Source organism: Dendrobates tinctorius, unplaced genomic scaffold (assembly GCF_039654945.1).
Source record: "Dendrobates tinctorius isolate UK_male_01 unplaced genomic scaffold, ASM3965494v1 ptg000029l, whole genome shotgun sequence".
In the NCBI taxonomy this organism is placed as follows: Eukaryota; Metazoa; Chordata; class Amphibia; order Anura; family Dendrobatidae; genus Dendrobates; species Dendrobates tinctorius.
The window spans coordinates 60706009-60724986 of NW_027361697.1; the positions used below are offsets into that span (position 1 = coordinate 60706009).

An 18978-nucleotide genomic window follows, 5' to 3' on the forward strand; every position below is an offset into this window, starting at 1 on the left:
TTGAATCAGCCATCGATTGGATCTTTTCCCTACTGTTGCATAACATTTCCAAAGCAACTTGGGTTTTGAACCCCCCCCGATTATACAGTCACTGTTTTTGGACTGATTCTTATGCTGTTAGTGTCTGATTTACAGTGTCTACTTAATAAACAGACAAAACACAGCAAATCGCTACTGGGCCTATTTATTGGATGCTTAGTTACTGATGTCCCTGATGTCCAACACGTTGCCAATTAAATTGTTAAAATAGCATACTAATTTGTAGTTAAAACACCATAAAAGTGACGAAATTAAGTTTAATAGGTGAGAAAATGTTTAGGTTACATGTGAATTTTGCATGCACGTGTGGCCAGTACTGTTTGTTGCTTACCTTTTTAACACTGAAATATCAGAATTAGTCTAGAACAGAGAAATTTAGAAATCATATTAGTCCAAAATTTGTCCTTATGTCAAACTAAAAAGAACTCCAGGAAGAAGGCCTGTACTGCAAACATTATTTTAGTGAGAAAAATATTTATATTTAGAGAAAATTCAGTGATCTCTCTGGTTAAGTAACAAAAACTGTTTCAAAAAGTTTTGTGTAAATGACAACTATAGTTTTTACTTTTTCCACATTTTACATTATACAATGGGCACACATCATGACATAATAGACTGAATACTGTAATTATGTTCTTTGAGCACTATCCACGTAGGAAAAACTACTAATTGAAATCAGGAAGATGAGTGCATGTAAGATATTAAACCATGGGAACCTCTAGTAAAAATAGCAATGAGAACCATCATTCTTCATTACTTAATAAAATCACACAAAGTGGGAAAGGCCTTCAGATTAGCTTTATCATCTTTATTATATCTGTTACAAAAGTTCCATAACTGGTTTATTTCTTGCAACTTATACAGTCAAGATGCTTGGGAAATTACAACACCATCATCACATAGCATTAATGGTAGTGATGGGCGTTGTTCAGGTCGATCAAATTGGAATACTCGGGTACTCGGACAGAACAACGAGCCGAATGTAAGTCTATGGGAGACCCGAGCATTTTTGCCCCGATCCCCCCCCCCCGGGGGTCCTTTTAAGATCTAAAAACATCTCAAATTGATGGAAACACTGCTCAAATGACATGGGGACATCATGGGGATCGCCCCTGGAAGCATTCCTGACTCCTAGTTCACAGCTTTAAACAATGCTGTCAGAGTTTTGTGCCATGTTTACCGCTGCACCAAAAAACATACCAAAACAAAACCAAAACAGATTTTGCTGGGAAATATGTTAAGGTACATCCTTTCCAGGTTAATAACTTGTATATAAGGCAAAATAATTAACCCCAGACCAAAATGTTCCTCCACCACTTTGGCTATGTTCAGACGCAGCGTTTTTATAGCGTTTTTCAACTTTTACATTGCTTCCAACCAAAACAAATGCATTTACTGGGAAATGTCATTGCAACATTTACCAACCCTTGCTGGCCATGTGGTGTGTGACACATAAACTGACTGTCATGATCTCAGTGCGGGTTTGACTCGCACACGTGGGGTTAATGTTTGGAACCAGTGCTGATGACTGGCATTTCTGGGGTTAAAGGTTGTGATCCCGGTGCAGGCTTACCTGCACACCTGGGGCTATGATTGTGGCCTCTCCCTGGTTCTGGGGGAGGCTTCTTATAGCCTCAGGACGCTCCCATCCCTGTCAGTTATACTTTCGCCCTTGGCATTGTGTGGTGACCCCTGAGTGTGTTTGTGCTGTGTTCTGATTACTTGATTCTCTGTGTATGACTCGGTCTGTTCCCTGGATATCGCTTTGGATTCTGCCTGGTACCTTATATGTCTGTTTGGTTTTGACCTCTGCTTGGCCCTGATTATCCGCTCTGTCTCCTCCCTGGTACTGTACTGTGATCCTGTGTATGACCTTTGGCTTTGTCTGACCTCCCATCTGTTTATCTCTCCTGTACCTCGCTGGTCTGTACTGTGCATAACCTCTGCTTTGCTTGGACTCTGAGTTCTCTTCCTTCTCTGTGTGCAGGACGCTAAGCCCCGCCCCCTTGCAGTCACATGACCATTCACATGACCATAGGTCCTATGCTGGCTTCCTAAACTTCAGCATCCACAGGTCCTGTGCATCGGTACTTTCTGGCTGTACCTGACCCCGGTACCCCTACATTGCGGGTGAGTCACTGCTCAGGGGAGGCTGCACGCCGGCGCTGACACTCAGGACACACGCACTGGCTCAGTGAGCAAGTACAGTGCGGTGTTCCTGACATTATAACTGACCATTTCAGTTTTTTTTTCTTCAGAAAAAAAAAAAAAAAAAGTGTGTGTTATCCTCATGGATCCCATACAAGCCTTGTCTGATCAGGTCAAGCACCTGACCCAAATGTTCCATAAGCTCAATGTGGAACAACGCACGATGGCCCAGACCCAGCAACAGTTGGTGGTTACTGTGCAGGGGGCTGTCGATGCAGGGGCTTCTAGTTCTGGGGGTAGGGATGTGTCATTAGCGTCCCCCGAATCTCCGGTCAAATTGCCAGACTTTTTCTCAGGGACAAAAAGGAGTTCAGGTCTTTCAGAGAAGGATGCAAGCTTTTTTTTTCTCTAAGGCCCCGCTCCTCCGGGGATGAGTTCCAGAGGGTGGGGGTCATTATTTCCCTACTTCGGGGGGCTCCGCAAGCATGGGCTTTCTCTCTGTCTTCCTCTGCTCCTGAACGTATGTCAGTGAACGCATTCTTTGAGGCCCTCGGGCACATTTATGATGAACCTGACCGAGTGCGATTGGCAGAGGATATGTTGATGAGTGTCTGTCAGGGGAAACATTCAGCTGAGTGGTTTTGTTCTGAGTTCCGCCGCTGGGCTGCAGAGGTCTCTTGGAGCGACGCCGCTCTCCGAGGACTCTTTCGCAGAGGCTTGTCCGAGCGGCTGCAGGATGCCTTGGCGTTACATCCCCCACCTAACTCTCTCGAGGACGCCATGACCCAGGCCGTCCGGATGGACCGCAGGCTGCGGGCCAGAGGGGTGATGCAGGTGGATACTCCATTATTCCCCAGTGGAAAAGAGACTGCCCCTGAGCCCATGGATGTAGGCGCCCTCTCCCTGAAGGATACGGAGAGGAAACGCCGGAAGGACAAGCAGTTATGCTTTTACTGCGGTAAAACGGGACATTGGAAAAGGGAGTGCCCGAATTGCCCGTCTTCAAACCCGGTCGGCGGGAAACGACTAGGTCTGGGTAGTCAACGGGGAGGCTGCTCAGACCCTCAGGTACCATTTTCCTCGTTTTCTAAAGTATTACTGCCTGTGGAACTATTTGTGGACGGTAGTTCTTTTTCCTCTACAGCCTTCGTCGACTGCGGATCATCTATTAACCTCATTGACTCCCAATTGGTCACACACTGCAAGATAGGGACAGTTAGGCTCAAGGTTCCGATCAAGGTGATGGCCATTGACTCATCTCCCCTCACTAAGGAGGGAATTCGCTTTATGTCTGATGTGTTTTCGCTCAGAGTGGGCGCTATTCATGTGGAAAACATAAGTTGTTTTGTGCTGGACAATCTACCTGCAGGGTTGGTGTTGGGCATGCCCTGGTTACAACGCCATAACCCAGTTATTAACTGGAAAACAGGGGAGATTGTTCAATGGGGGTTTAATGATTTTGAGTTATGTGATAAATCCGCACTGCTGGTTGAACCAGTTAAATCTGTGTCTGTATCATCTGTCGAGCTGGAAGGTATTCCGGAATGCCTGAAGGACTTTGAAGATGTATTCTCCGAAAGCGAGGCCGAGACGTTACCGCCACATAGACCCTTTGACTGCGCTATTGAGCTGGTCCCGGGGGCTAAATTACCCAAAGCCCGTCTGTTTAATTTGTCTGGTCCTGAGCGCTTGGCTATGAAGGAGTACATTACTGAAAGTCTGCGCAAAGGACACATACGTCCTTCAGTCTCACCTGTAGCGGCAGGTTGTGACGTCCGCCTGCGGGTCTGGGCTGCAGCCAGGCAACACCCCAAGAAACACTGATACCCTTTACCCCTATACAGGGATCTGGATTTATAGCAGAGCCCAGGAGGCGCTGTCTGAATAGGAGCAGTGACCAGAGCAGGACGGTCGCCAGAAAGGTGTTCCAATACAGGACACAAACGTGGAGATATGCGAGTCTAAACCAGTCGGGCAGCAATGGTACAAAAACGGTAGACAGAAGCAGAGTCAGATTCAGGCCGAGAGTCATAAACCAGGAGAGTAGCAGAGGTACAGAATCGTTAGGCAGAAGCAGAGTCAGATTCAGGCCGAAAGTCATAAACCAGGAGAGTCGCAGAGGTACAGAATCGTTAGGCAGAAGGAGAGTCAGAAGTCCAGGCCAAAGTCAGTCAGTCAGAAAGCAATTCACACAGTAACACACAGGGGAACCAAGAATATATCCGGCGGCTTGCAAGACCAGTCCCAAGGTATTTCAGGGATCAGGTCACCCCTCATAGGTTCCTGGACTGATGATGTCATCAGTACCGCCCCCAGGACCAGGCCAGATGGAGATGCAGTAACCTCTTGATGACTGACAGAGGGGTGGAGCCTGCGTCCACCAGATGCCTGCGCAGGTGCGCTTACTCTGTCAGCACCATAACTCCCGGGCGAGCCATGGCGCCTCCTAGTGACCGCGACAGGAGCAGCAGACCCAGAATTTAACGGCGACGTGACAGACCGGCGCCTCCTAGAGGCTAAAGCCGGGACAGTAGGCTCTGAGCCTGATGTAACAGAACCACGGCCCTGTCCAGTGGCCGAGGCAGGAACAGCCGTCCCTGAGTCTGACGATAAAGTGGCGGTCCGGCGCCTCCTAGAGGCCGCGACCGGAACAGCAGGCCCTAAGTCTGGCGGAAACGTGACAGTACCCCCCCCTCCAAGAGGGGCCTCCGGACCCTCAAAACCCGGTTTATCAGGGTGAAGGAGGTGAAACCTTCTAATCAACCCCTTGGCATGAATGTCACTAGCGGGGACCCAGGACCTCTCCTCTGGGCCATAGCCTTTCCAATGAACTAAATATTGCACAGACTTTCTCACTAAACGGGAATCAAGGATGCCCTGGACTTCGTACTCCAAGGCACCCTTGACCAAAACTGGAGGAGGAGGGGACTGGACGGGATGAATTGGGGAGCGGTACACCTTGAGAAGGGATTTGTGGAAAACATTAGGAATTTTAAAAGACTGAGGGAGCCTTAAACGAAAGGCTACCGGGTTAATTACTTCTAATATCTCGTAGGGACCAATAAACCTGGGCCCCAGTTTGGCAGATGGCACCTTAAGCTTAATGTTTCTGGTAGACAGCCAAACTTTGTCCCCAACTCCTAGGTGCGGCCCCGTGGACCTCCGTTTATTTGCGGCCGAAGCCTGCCTGACCTGGGACCCTTTCAAGTTTGTGCTCACCTCCGACCAGATTGTCCTTAAGTGACGTATGGAATTCTCTACTCCCGGAAGCTCCGACATCTTGGCCGAAAATGAACCAAAACGTGGGTGCAAACCATGATTGCAGAAGAACGGGGTGGTTTTGATAGATTCCTGGTACTGGTTATTTAGAGCGAACTCAGCTAATGGGAGATGTTCCGCCCAATCAGACTGATGTTCCGAGACATAGCAGCGAAGATATTGCTCTAGAGCCTGGTTGGTACGCTCCGTTTGACCATTGGTCTCAGGGTGGTAAGCGGAGGAGAAGGATAATTCAATACCAATACGTTTGCAGAATGCTCTCCAGAATTTGGAAACAAACTGGGTACCTCGGTCGGACACGATATTCTCTGGAGCGCCATGCAGCCTTATTACATGAACAATAAACAACTTACTCAGAGTTTCTGAATTAGGTAATCCAGAGAGGGGAACGAAATGACATTGCTTACTGAACCTGTCCACCACCACCCAGATACATGTCTTCCCCTCTGAGGGTGGTAGGTCAGTAATGAAGTCCATGGAGATGTGGGTCCATGGACTCTCTGGAGCGGGCAAGGACTGGAGCCAGCCGGCAGGCCGATTGTGAGGGGACTTGGCGCGAGCACAGATTTCACAAGCTAGTACATAATCCTTGCAGTCCTTAACTACCGTTGGCCACCAAAAACTCCTAGTCACAAGCCTGGCGGTATTATTGACCCCAGGATGGCCTGCCAGGACGGAGTCGTGCGACTCCTTCAGAACTTGTAGGCGAAACGGCGCTGGAACAAAAACAATTTCTGGGGGGGCGTCGAGTCAGGGGCTGGTTCTGGGGACCTACGGATCTCCTCCAGAAGGTCCAGAGACACAGTCGACACAACAATACCATTGGCCAGTATTGGAACTGGCTCCGAGTCCTCAGCCTGTGAGGGGCAGAAACTTCGAGAGAGAGCATCAGCCCTCACATTTTTGGTACCAGGACGAAAGGTTATTAAGAAATCAAACCTAGAGAAGAACAAGGCCCACCTCGCTTGTCTAGGATTTAATCTTTTAGCTGACTCCAGGTAAGTCAGATTCTTGTGATCTGTAATCACAGTGATCTTATGTTTGGCGCCTTCGAGGAAGTGGCGCCATTCCTCGAAGGCCCATTTGATCGCCAATAACTCCCGATTACCTATATCTTAATTCTTCTCAGTGGCAGAGAATTTGCGGGAGAAAAAGGCACATGGGCGAAGCTGAGTGAGTGATGCAGTGCCTTGCGACAGCACTGCTCCAACTCCGACCTCAGAGGCGTCCACCTCTACAATAAACGGGCGGTCCAGATCAGGCTGAACCAAAACTGGGTTGGCTACAAAGCACTCTTTTAACGTAGCAAAAGCCTGAATTGCCTCAGGGTTCCAATTGGTCACGTCTGCCCCTTTTCGGGTCAAATCCGTGAGTGGTTTAGCAATTTCGGAGAAACCCCTGATGAATTTTCGGTAATAATTTGCAAACCCTAAAAATCGCTGCAGCGCTTTTAGCGACTTGGGTTGCACCCAAGTTTTAATAGGTTGGATCTTGGCAGGATCCATACGGAAGCCTGTGCTTGAAACCACATATCCTAAAAATTGTACCTCCTCCGCAAAAAAAACACATTTCTCCAGTTTAGCAAACAGGGAGTGTTCTCGCAGTCTCTGCAGTACAGAGCGAACGTGCTGAGCATGTGTCACAGGGTCAGCAGAATAAATCAAAATGTCATCTAAATACACGACGACATACACCCCACAAATGTCCCTGAAAATGTCATTTACAAAGTGCTGGAACACGGCAGGTGCGTTACTGAGTCCGAAGGGCATTACCAGGTACTCAAAGTGGCCAAGAGGGGTATTAAAGGCTGTTTTCCACTCATCCTCATCTCTTATGCGGACTAGATTGTATGCCCCCCGGAGGTCCAGTTTAGTAAACCAACGGGCTCCCATTAGCTGATTAAAAAGATCAGGGATGAGTGGAAGCGGGTACTGGTTCTTTATAGTGATTGCATTCAATTCCCGGTAGTCAATGCAGGGTCTGAGACCACCATCTTTCTTTTCTACAAAGAAGAAGCCAGCTCCAACTGGTGAAATGGACGGTCTAATAAACCCCTTTTTTAAGCTATCAGCTATGTACTCGTTCATAGCCTGACGCTCTGGACCTGAGAGATTAAATATTCTCCCTTTTGGGAGACGGGCATCTGGAATCAGATCTATAGGGCAATCATACTTTCTGTGAGGGGGTAGCTTTTCAGATTTTGCAATAGAAAAGACATCCTCAAAATCTCTGAAGGCAAACGGTATGTGGAGGGGTTTAACTTTAACTTGGTTTACTGTTAGCGACATGCAGTTTTCCTGACAGTGTGAACTCCAGCGTATAACATCGCCTAGGTGCCAGTCGATGACTGGATTATGCTGGCGTAGCCATGGCATCCCCAAAATGACTGCAGCAGACAAATTATCCATCACAAAAAATGACATAACCTCGGTATGCAATGCTCCCACCGACATTGTGATTTTGTCAGTAACAAATTTAACCCCCTCCTGGACAATAGATGTGCCATTAATAGCCGTAGTTTTTATAGGGGCATTAAGTCTTAATAGGGGTACACCGAGACTTTTAGCAACCAAAGAATCCATAAAATTCCCTTCAGATCCACAATCCACATATGCGTTCACACACTGAGATTTCTGACCAAAAGAAAGGGCAATAGGCAATAAAACTTTAGCCGCATCTGCGGGCAATACCTGTGCCCCTGGGCAACCATAGCCAGAGTTGCCCAGAGGCCGATGTCTCAGGAGTGTGGATCTCTGACGCTCAGCTCTCTCTCTGAAGGCTCCAGACTGCAGCATACTGGTGCAGGAAGATGAAAGTGCTCCTTCAGGCTGTGCACTGAACCAGGTGTTTAGGCCAGAAATCAGCTCAGTCAGAAGAAGGGAGAGAAAAAAAAAAGTTCAGGGAGACTGCTTTTGTATATGCTGGATATATACACAAGAAGCAGTTTTTTTTTTATATGGCCGGATATAATGTGACGTCCGCCTGCGGGTCTGGGCTGCAGCCAGGCAACACCCCGAGAAACACTGATACCCTTTACCCCTATACAGGGATCTGGATTTATAGCAGAGCCCAGGAGGCGCTGTCTGAATAGGAGCAGTGACCAGAGCAGGAAGGTCGCCAGAAAGGTGTTCCAATACAGGACACAAACGTGGAGATATGCGAGTCTAAACCAGTCGGGCAGCAATGGTACAAAAACGGTAGACAGAAGCAGAGTCAGATTCAGGCCGAGAGTCATAAACCAGGAGAGTAGCAGAGGTACAGAATCGTTAGGCAGAAGCAGAGTCAGATTCAGGCCGAAAGTCATAAACCAGGAGAGTCGCAGAGGTACAGAATCGTTAGGCAGAAGGAGAGTCAGAAGTCCAGGCCAAAGTCAGTCAGTCAGAAAGCAATTCACACAGTAACACACAGGGGAACCAAGAATATATCCGGCGGCTTGCAAGACCAGTCCCAAGGTATTTCAGGGATCAGGTCACCCCTCATAGGTTCCTGGACTGATGATGTCATCAGTACCGCCCCCAGGACCAGGCCAGATGGAGATGCAGTAACCTCTTGATGACGACAGAGGGGTGGAGCCTGCGTCCACCAGATGCCTGCGCAGGTGCGCTTACTCTGTCAGCACCATAACTCCCGGGCGAGCCATGGCGCCTCCTAGTGACCGCGACAGGAGCAGCAGACCCAGAATTTAATGGCGACGTGACAGACCGGCGCCTCCTAGAGGCTAAAGCCGGGACAGTAGGCTGTGAGCCTGACGTAACAGAACCACGGCCCTGTCCAGTGGCCGAGGCAGGAACAGCCGTCCCTGAGTCTGACGATAAAGTGGCGGTCTGGCGCCTCCTAGAGGCCGCGACCGGAACAGCAGGCCCTAAGTCTGGCGGAAACGTGACACAGGTTTCTTTTTTGTAAAGAAAAAAGATGGCGGGTTACGTCCCTGTCTCGACTTCCGGGAGCTTAATCAAATTACTGTACGGAATACGTACCCCCTTCCGTTGATTCCCGATTTATGTAACCAGCTATCAGGGGCAAAGTGGTTTTCTAAACTTGACCTTCGGGGGGCATATAATTTGATAAGGGTCCGGGAGGGGGATGAATGGAAAACCGCGTTCCTCACGACCGAGGGACTATTTGAAAATTTAGTCATGCCGTTTGGTCTTACCAACGCCCCTGCCATATTTCAGAATTTCATCAGCGTGGTATTCTCGGATCTCATTGGTCGTTTGGTCGTTATCTACTTAGATGATATTTTGATATATTCCCCCGACAAGTATTCTCATTTGGAACATGTACAAACTGTGCTCCAAAGGCTTAGAGAAAATCATTTGTATGCCAAATTGGAGAAATGTGTATTCTGTGTACAAGAGTTGTCCTTTTTGGGGTTAATTGTATCCGGTGAGGGTTTTCGCATGGACCCCAAGAAGGTGCAGGCCATTGCGGATTGGGTGCAACCCCGAGATCTTAAGGGTCTTCAGCGCTTCTTGGGGTTCGCCAATTATTACCGCAAATTTATCCGGGGGTTTTCGCAAGTGGTCAAACCTCTCACGGATCTAACATGCAAAGGTGCGGATGTGAGAAATTGGTCCTCGCTCGCAAAAGAGGCCTTTGCAACGCTGAAAAAATGTTTTATGTCTGCTCCTGTGTTAGTGCAGCCAGATCCGTCCAAACCATTCGTCGTGGAAGTGGACGCCTCTGAGGTGGGGGTGGGGGCGGTGTTGTCCCAAGGGCCTGCCACTCTAACCAACCTCAGGCCATGTGCTTTCTTTTCCAAGAAGTTCTCTGCTGCGGAAAGAAATTACGACGTAGGCAATAGAGAGCTTCTTGCGGTCAAATTGGCGTTTGAAGAATGGAGGCACTTTTTGGAGGGGGCCAGTCACCCGGTTACGGTGATCACGGATCACAAAAATCTGTCGTACATTGAGTCTGCTAAAAGACTAACGCCCAGACAGGCCCGTTGGTCACTTTTTTTTTCCCGTTTTCAGTTTACGATTACATTTCGTCCAGGGTCTAAGAATGTCAAGGCTGACGCCTTATCACGCAGTTTTCAGCCGGTGTCGCCCCCTGAGCCACCGTCCTCCATTCTTCACCCTGGGGTTGTGATAGCAGAGGTCTCATCTGAATTGGAACGGGAGATTCTGGGGGCCCAGTCGCAGGCCTCGGCGGCCAAGCCGGAGGGGAAGTTGTTTGTCCCAGAGCAACTTCGCCTGAAACTCTTGCAGGAGTTCCATGAATCCAAGCTGAGTGCTCACCCTGGTATTTCAGCCACACGTCTGGCGGTGGCTAGGATCTTTTGGTGGCCTACCCTTGGTTCGGACATAAAAAAATTCATTGCTGGTTGTGGGGTCTGCGCTCGTTCTAAAAGCTCTCATAGCCGGCCGGCAGGGGAGCTGATACCCTTGGCAGTGCCCGAAAGGCCATGGACTCATTTATCCATGGATTTTGTTACCAATCTCCCTTCATCTAAGGGTAATACAGTGGTATGGGTAGTGGTGGACAGGTTTTCTAAGCAGGCTCATTTCGTACCCCTGTCCGCACTACCGTCAGCTGAGACGTTGTCCAGGTTGTTTGTGCAGCATGTGATCCGGTTGCATGGGGTACCCCTGAATGTGGTGTCTGATCGTGGTGTGCAGTTTGTGGCTAAGTTTTGGCGTGCTTTCTGCAAAAAATTAGGTATGTCTCTGTCCTTTTCGTCTGCACACCATCCTGAGAGCAATGGGCAGACGGAGCGCACTAACCAGTCCCTGGAACAGATCCTCAGGTGTCTAACCTCTGCTAGACAGAATGACTGGTGCGATGCACTGCCGTTGGCTGAATTTGCCTTCAATAGTCGGGTGAGTCAATCCACTGGTAGGTCCCCTTTCTTCATTAACTATGGGTTCAGTCCTCATTTTGGTGAGTTTTCTCGTCTGGATTCGGGGTGTCCCGGGGCTGAGGATTCTGTTCAGCGGTTAAAAGATACATGGGCAGAAGTCCAGCGGCGTATATCTAGGTCTCAAGGCAGGTATAAGTTTTTCGCGGACAGGAAACGAACACCTGGTCCCATGTTTCGGGTGGGAGAGAAAGTTTGGCTCTCCACGCGAAACATTAAGTTAAAGATTCCGTCAGCCAAGTTGGGACCCAAATTCATTGGCCCGTACAAGATTGTGGAAAAAATCAATCCAGTGGCGTATAGGCTGTGCCTTCCACCCTCTTTCAAGATCCCTAACGTCTTCCACAAATCTCTACTGAAACCTTTTGAAGCAGTACGAGGAGACTCCGAGTCTGCTGCTCCTCCGGTTTTGGTCGAGGGGCAGGTGGAGTACGAGGTTGGTCATATTGTAGATTCCAGGTTGGTACGGCGGTCGGTACAGTACCTGGTTCATTGGAAGGGGTATGGACCGGAGGACAGGTCCTGGGTACCAGCCCGGTTGATGCATGCTGATCGTCTGGTGCAGGCTTTCCATGCTAAGTACCCGGGCAAGCCTGGGGGTCCAGAGGCCCCCTGTTGAGAGGGGGGTACTGTCATGATCTCAGTGCGGGTTTGACTCGCACACGTGGGGTTAATGTTTGGAACCAGTGCTGATGACTGGCATTTCTGGGGTTAAAGGTTGTGATCCCGGTGCAGGCTTACCTGCACACCTGGGGCTATGATTGTGGCCTCTCCCTGGTTCTGGGGGAGGCTTCTTATAGCCTCAGGACGCTCCCATCCCTGTCAGTTATACTTTCGCCCTTGGCATTGTGTGGTGACCCCTGAGTGTGTTTGTGCTGTGTTCTGGTTACTTGATTCTCTGTGTATGACTCGGTCTGTTCCCTGGATATTGCTTTGGATTCTGCCTGGTACCTTATATGTCTGTTTGGTTTTGACCTCTGCTTGGCCCTGATTATCCGCTCTGTCTCCTCCCTGGTACTGTACTGTGATCCTGTGTATGACCTTTGGCTTTGTCTGACCTCCCATCTGTTTATCTCTCCTGTACCTCGCTGGTCTGTACTGTGCATAACCTCTGCTTTGCTTGGACTCTGAGTTCTCTTCCTTCTCTGTGTGCAGGACGCTAAGCCCCGCCCCCTTGCAGTCACATGACCATTCACATGACCATAGGTCCTATGCTGGCTTCCTAAACTTCAGCATCCACAGGTCCTGTGCATCGGTACTTTCTGGCTGTACCTGACCCCGGTACCCCTACATTGCGGGTGAGTCACTGCTCAGCGGAGGCTGCACACCGGCGCTGACACTCAGGACACGCGCACTGGCTCAGTGAGCAAGTACAGTGCGGTGTTCCTGACACTGACATATCTTGTTTCATTTATGAAGGAGGGACTCTTAAAGTCACAGAGCCTATTTTTACATGGGCATCAGGCAGCAATAATCTGCTTAAAGGGAATCTGTCACCCATATTTAGTGATATCATGTAAAGATATCACCCAATTGCGGGTCCCATATGGATTCTATTAGGACTTTTGACTCCCCCAACCCCGCACCTTTGAGGCATAAATACCTTTTTTATCTTGTTGGGGATGTATGCAAATCGCCGCTGTCCGGTCCGATGGGCGTGGCTTAGTTGCCTTCTCCCCCCCTCCTCAGCTTGCTGCACGTAATCTTCATCTGTGAATAGCACAGATAACGCTGGTTTCCGCGCTTGCGCATTCTAAAGGCCACCGGAGCCTGCGCAGTATGCTTTGCCCAACTGTGGGCAAAGCATATAATCGCTACTGCTCATGCGCCGGTATTTTCCAGCGTGGTCTATGCCCCGAAAGTCTTCACATGCAGGATACACTTCCGGGGCATAGACCATGCTGGAAAATACCGGCGCATGCGCAGTAGTGACTATATGCTTTGAAAGTATACTGCGCAGGCGCCAGTGGCCTTTACAATGCGTAAGCGCGGAAACCAACGTTATCTGTGCTATTCACAGATGAAGATTACGTGCAGCAAGCCAAGGAGGCGGGAAAAAGACGACTAAGCCACTCCCATCGGACCAGACCGCGGCGATTTGCAAACATCCTCAACAAGATAAAAAAGGTATTTATGCCTCAAAGGTGTGGGGTCGGAGGAGTCAAAAGCCCTAATAGAATCCTTATGGGACGCGCAATTGTGTGATATCTTTACATGATATCACTAAATATGGGTGACAGATTCCCTTTACAGGGCTACTATTAAACAGTGGGTCTCCTAAACTTTTATAGCCTATGCAGTGAGTGGATGGGCTGCCAAGAATTACAACGCACCCCAATACCTCGTTCACGAGATGTCCAGGATGGCTTCCATAAAAAATGTTGCATTGAATGCAAGGCCTGCCCTGCTACGAAGTCTTATGCACCCTAATATGCCTTTGAACCCAGGTACTGGATGGGCACAGGAAAATCCATTTCTCATTATTCATTTTGTACTCCCATTCTGTTTTCTTATGCAATGACTGCAGGGCCTGCCTGCTACAAAGTCATATGCACCCCAATAAGCCTTTGAACCCACATACTGGATGGGCCGAGGAAAATCCACTTCACATTATTCATTTTGTACTTACATTCTGTTTTCTTATGCATTGACTGCAAGGCCTGCCATGCTGCAAAGTCATCTGAACCCCAATATGCCTTTGAACCCAGGTAGTGGATGGGAACAGGAAAATCCAGTTCACATTATTCATTTTGTACTCCCATTCTGTTTTCTTATGCATTGACTGCAAGGCCTGCCCTGCTACCAAGTCATATGCACCCCAATAACCCCAATCTCCCCTTGGAAGAAACATGGAGGAGGGCCTCTTAACAAAAAATGTCCCATTAAAAAGGAGCGTGTCTCCTAGACTTGTAATGCCCATACACTAAGTGTGTTGGCTGGTAAACATGTTCCCCTGTGGGGTACACCTCAACCTTTTCCATAACAAGTCTTTTACGCCCAGCAAAAACCACCCACCCTTGTTCATGTGACAACTCCTGGAGTGGACCCTCTGGGCTGTGATACCAATCCACCCCAGCCAGCTGGCCTAGTGAGGACCACACCTATACAGGGAGCGTCAGGGGCAGGCCCAGGAGAATAAAGTACCACAACTGCTGGAACCAGGTGGCCGGCTCGAAGGAGGCACGAGAGACCGTGTTTAGCAGGGTGAAGATGGGGGCACACAGGGTACAGGAATATGTAAAGTATGTACTCGGGGCACGCTGGGTATGGAAGTGCGTACAGCGCGTACACGGGGGCACGCAGGGTACAGGATGGTGCAGGACGCGTGCTGGGAAGCCCGCCTGGGTACAAGACAGAGCAGAGAGCATGCTGGGAAGCACGCCTGAGTAAAAGACAGAGCAGTGCGCGTGCTGGGAAGCATGCTTGAGTACAAGTGAGAGCAGAACACGTGCTGGGAAGCATGCCAGAGTACAAGGTAGTGGACCTGAGTACAGAGAGCCACCATGCAGACACCAAGAAGGCCTAGCAAGGCAGCAAAATAGATAATCAGGCTCCGCCTACATGAAGAGGCGGCCTGATATAGCAAATGCTCGCTGGGACTTCCAGGTCAAGTCCTCCAGGACCATAGAGACATCAGAGTCTGTGCAGGAGCAGTCAGAACTGCGGGTTGTGCTCAAGCGCGTACACCCTATGGGATCTCAATGCCGGACGCGAGACCGGAAGTGAAGAAGTCGGGCAGCATGCACAAGCTGCAGAGGTACGTGGTGAGAGCGGCATAACAGTTCGGAATTCGACACTGGCTGTAGCAGCACGGAACACGATAACGCTGTTGATCTAGTGGTGGCGGATGATGAGACGTGGAGGAAGGCCTGATTAAAAACTATGCCCAATTTAAAGGAGCGGGTCTACTAAACTTGGAATGCCCATACTGTTGTGAATGCACTTTCTGGCCTCCCTCTGGTTATTACTGAAGGTAGTGAAGCTGGTCTGATTGACAGAGGGGTTGCGAGTTCTCTTTCTGGGCTCCCTCTGGCGGTTACTGCAGGTAATGGAGCTGATATGATTGACAGAGGCTTGCCACCTGATAATGAGGATGACGATTGGAGATCTGGGGTTTCAGATTGGGATTTAAGACAGCCGACTCCCTCTATCCCTGCTGCTGATTTTCTTCCTGTGCCTCCTGAGGTCTGATGTCTCCAGCTCTGTCCCTGCATGTTCAGCTAAGTGGTTCATTTGCTATTCTGTTTGCATTTGATCTGGTTTTGTCTATCTCTGTTTTCTGCGGGTCAGCCTGCTCTGGCTGGGGCTGTGCTGAATCACTGCCCATATGTTACTGCTTGTGCCAGTTTGTTTTGTCCCCTGTTAGATTGGTCTCTTTTTGCTCTGCTTTCAGAATATACCAGAGTGCTGATATAGTAGGGGGGTGAAGTCGTGCGACTTCAGTGTTTTTGTTCATCAGACATGTTGGACTTTTTGCAGGGTTTTTTGTGTGATTGCAGACAATGTCTTTCCTTTCCTGTCCTGTCTAGTCAGTGTGGGCCCCATCATTTGCTCAGTCTATTTTCCTGCCTGCGATTGTGTTTTTTTCATCTTGTCTCACCGACAATATATGTTTGGGGGCTATCTATTCCTTTTGGGTCTACTCTGGGGCAATTTAGGTTTCCCCTTTCTTGCTTTAGGCTTAGTCAGCTCTCCGGCTATGCTGAGGCGTCTAGGATCATTGTAGGTATGCTCCACGGCTACTGCTAGTTGTGTGGATAGGATCAAAGGCCTGCAATCCGCATAGTTACCAACCTCTCTGGTTTTCTGTGGCTTAGCATGGGCCTGCTCTCCTCCTCAGTGACCCATTCATAACAGAATCACCAGCCTAACTGTAGACTCTAGGGTACTCTAAAGGAGGAAAAAATTAAAAAAAAAAAAGTGTCAAAATTTTTTTTATATGTTTGTTTTGTTCTGGGGCTGCAGGAGGAGATTTTTTTCCCTAAATGGAGACTAAGCAATTGTCTGATTGTGTTGAGCAGCTCGCTGCAGAATTGCAGGGAATTTCTGCCTATCTCGATTAATCACCTGCTGTTGAAAAAAAATACCTACTCCTGATGTGTTTTCTGGGGATCGGTCTAAATTTTTGAATTTTAAGAATAATTGTAAACTATTTTTTGCTTTGAAACCTAACTCATCGGGGATCTCTGTGCAGCAGGTTAAAATTATCATTTCCCTGCTGCACGGCAATCCCCAGGATTGGGCCTTTTCTTTTACACCTGGAGATCCTATTCTGGCTAATGTGGACGCATTTTTTTCAAGCCATGGGGTTGTTGTATGATGAGCCTAATGCTATTGATCAAGCTGAGAAAACCTTATTGGCATTGAACCAGGGTCAGGATTCTGCAGTTATATTGTCAAAAATTCTGAAAGTAGGCGGTCCTTACTAAATGGAATGACGATGCCCTAGCAGCTCTCTTTCGGAAGGGTTTGGCAGAAAGCGTAAAAATGATGTTATGGTGGGATTTCCTGTTCCCTCTGGTCTAGACGACTCTATGTCATTGGCCATTCAAATTGATCGGCGTTTACGTGAACGTAAAACTACATGAGAGGCGTTGCTACCTTTCGAACGAACGTCTGAACCCATGCAATGTGATAGGGTTTTGTCTAGGGCGCAACGTCAGGAGTTTAGAAGGCGTAATAAGCTGTGTTTTTTTTGTGGAGACACCTCTCACACTATTTCTGTCTGTCCTAAACAAGAGAAACGTTTTGTACACACATTTGTAGTGGGCAGTGTACAGCCTAAGTTCCTTTTGGCAATTACCCTGATCTGCTCCTTGTCTACATTTTCCGCTAAGGCTTTTGTAGATTCAGGAACAGCTTTGAATCTGATGGATTTGGACTTTGCTAAATGTTGTGGTTTTCCCATGATACCCCTGCAGACTCCTATCCCTTTGAGGGGTATTGATGCTACTCCTTTGGCGGAGAATAAACCCCAGTTTTGGACCCAGGTGAGAATGGGGGTCGCCCCGGGCCACCAAGAAAATTGTAAATTTTTGGTGTTGCACAATTTGCATGATACTATTGTTCTGGGTTTTCCTTGGTTGCAAACTCATAATCCTGTTTTGGATTGGAAATCTGTGTCTGTGGTGAGTTGGGGTTGTCAATGTGTTCTTAGTGACACTCCTGTTTTCTCCACCTCTTCCCAGTCTCATGATATTCCTGACTATTTGGTTGATTTTTCTGATGTATTTAGTGAGAGTAAGTCTGCGTCTTTGCCTCCTCATAGGAGTTATGACTGTGCAATTGAGTTAATGCCCGGGTGTAAATTTCCCAAGGGTCGGCTTTTCAACTTATCGGTACCCGAACATGATGCTGTGCGATCTTATATCAAGGATTCGTTGGAGAAGGGTCATATTAGACCATCCTCTTCCCCTTTAGGTGCTTGGTTTTTTTATATTGTATTGTATTGACTATCGCTCCCTTAACAAAATCACTGTTAAATATCAGTACCCGTTTCCCCTTATTTCTGATTTATTTTCCAGAGTTAAAAGTGCTTGTTGGTTTACCAAGCTTGACCACAGGGGGCGTATAATCTTATTCGCATCAAGCACGAGGATGAATGGAAGACGGCGTTTAATACTCCAGAGGGACATTTTGAGTACCTGGTGATGCCTTTTGGGCTCACTAATGCCCCTTCTATCTTCCAATCTTTTATGAACAATATTTTCCGGGACTTTGTGGATAAGTTTTTGATCATTTATTTGGATGATATTTTGATCTTTTACAGTGATTGGGATTCTCATGTGGAACATGTCCGGACTGTGTTCCAGATTTTGAGGGAAAATTCTCTGTATGTTAAGGGATCGAAGTTCCTCTTTGCTCTTTGGTGTACAGAAGATTTCATTTTTGGGATTCATTTTGTCCCCATCTGTTATTGAAATGGACCCGGTCACGGTACAGGCCATTAATGATTGGGTGCAGCCCACTTCTTTGAAGACTCTCCAGAAGTTTTGGGTTTTGCTCATTTCTACCGTAAATTGATAAATAATTCTTCTGGTATTGTTAAACCACTGACTGATTTGACCAAAAAGAGCGCTGATGTGGTGAATTGGTCTCCAGAAGCAGTCTCGGCATTTCAGGAGCTTAAGCGGAGATTCACATCTGCTCCAGTTCTACGGCAACCTGATGTCTCACTCCCATTTCAGGTGGAGGTAGATGTTTCTGAGATTGGTGCAGGAGCCGTTTTGTCCCAAAATGATCCGGTGACTTCTAAGATGAATCCCTGTGCCTTCTTTTCTCGAAAATTCTCCCCATCTGAACGTAACTATGACGTGGGGAATCGGGAATTGTTGGCCATGAAATGGGCATTTGAGGAGTTGAGACATTGGTTGGAGGGAGCTAGACATCAAGTTGTGTTCCTCACCGATCACAAGAATTTGATTTATCTGGAATCGGCCAAATGCTTGAATCCTAGACAGGCTAGATGGGCCTTGTTTTTCATGCGTTTTAATTTTGTGGTCTCTTTTCTTCCGGGCACTAAGAATGTTAAGGCGGACGCCCTTTCTAGGAGTTTCTTTGTGGATTCTCTTCATGTGACCAAGCCTACTACCATTATAAATGAGGGTGTAGTTCTTTCTGCTATCTCACCCGATTTGAGACGTGCCCTGGAG

General features: G+C 48.2%; 1 protein-coding gene across 1 annotated transcript in view; it reads right to left on the bottom strand.

The window, feature by feature from the left end:
- Positions 1–366: 366 nt before the first annotated feature.
- Positions 367–18978, bottom strand: part of LOC141085748 (uncharacterized) — a 42321-nt gene continuing 23709 nt past the window's right edge. Inside the window, exons 4-6 of the mRNA XM_073571281.1 lie at positions 6843–7492; positions 5449–5952; positions 367–399 (exon numbers count right to left, since the gene is read on the bottom strand). Of these exons, the coding sequence (XP_073427382.1) occupies positions 367–399; positions 5449–5952; positions 6843–7492 (1187 nt within the window). The remainder of the gene's footprint in view (positions 400–5448; positions 5953–6842; positions 7493–18978) is intronic.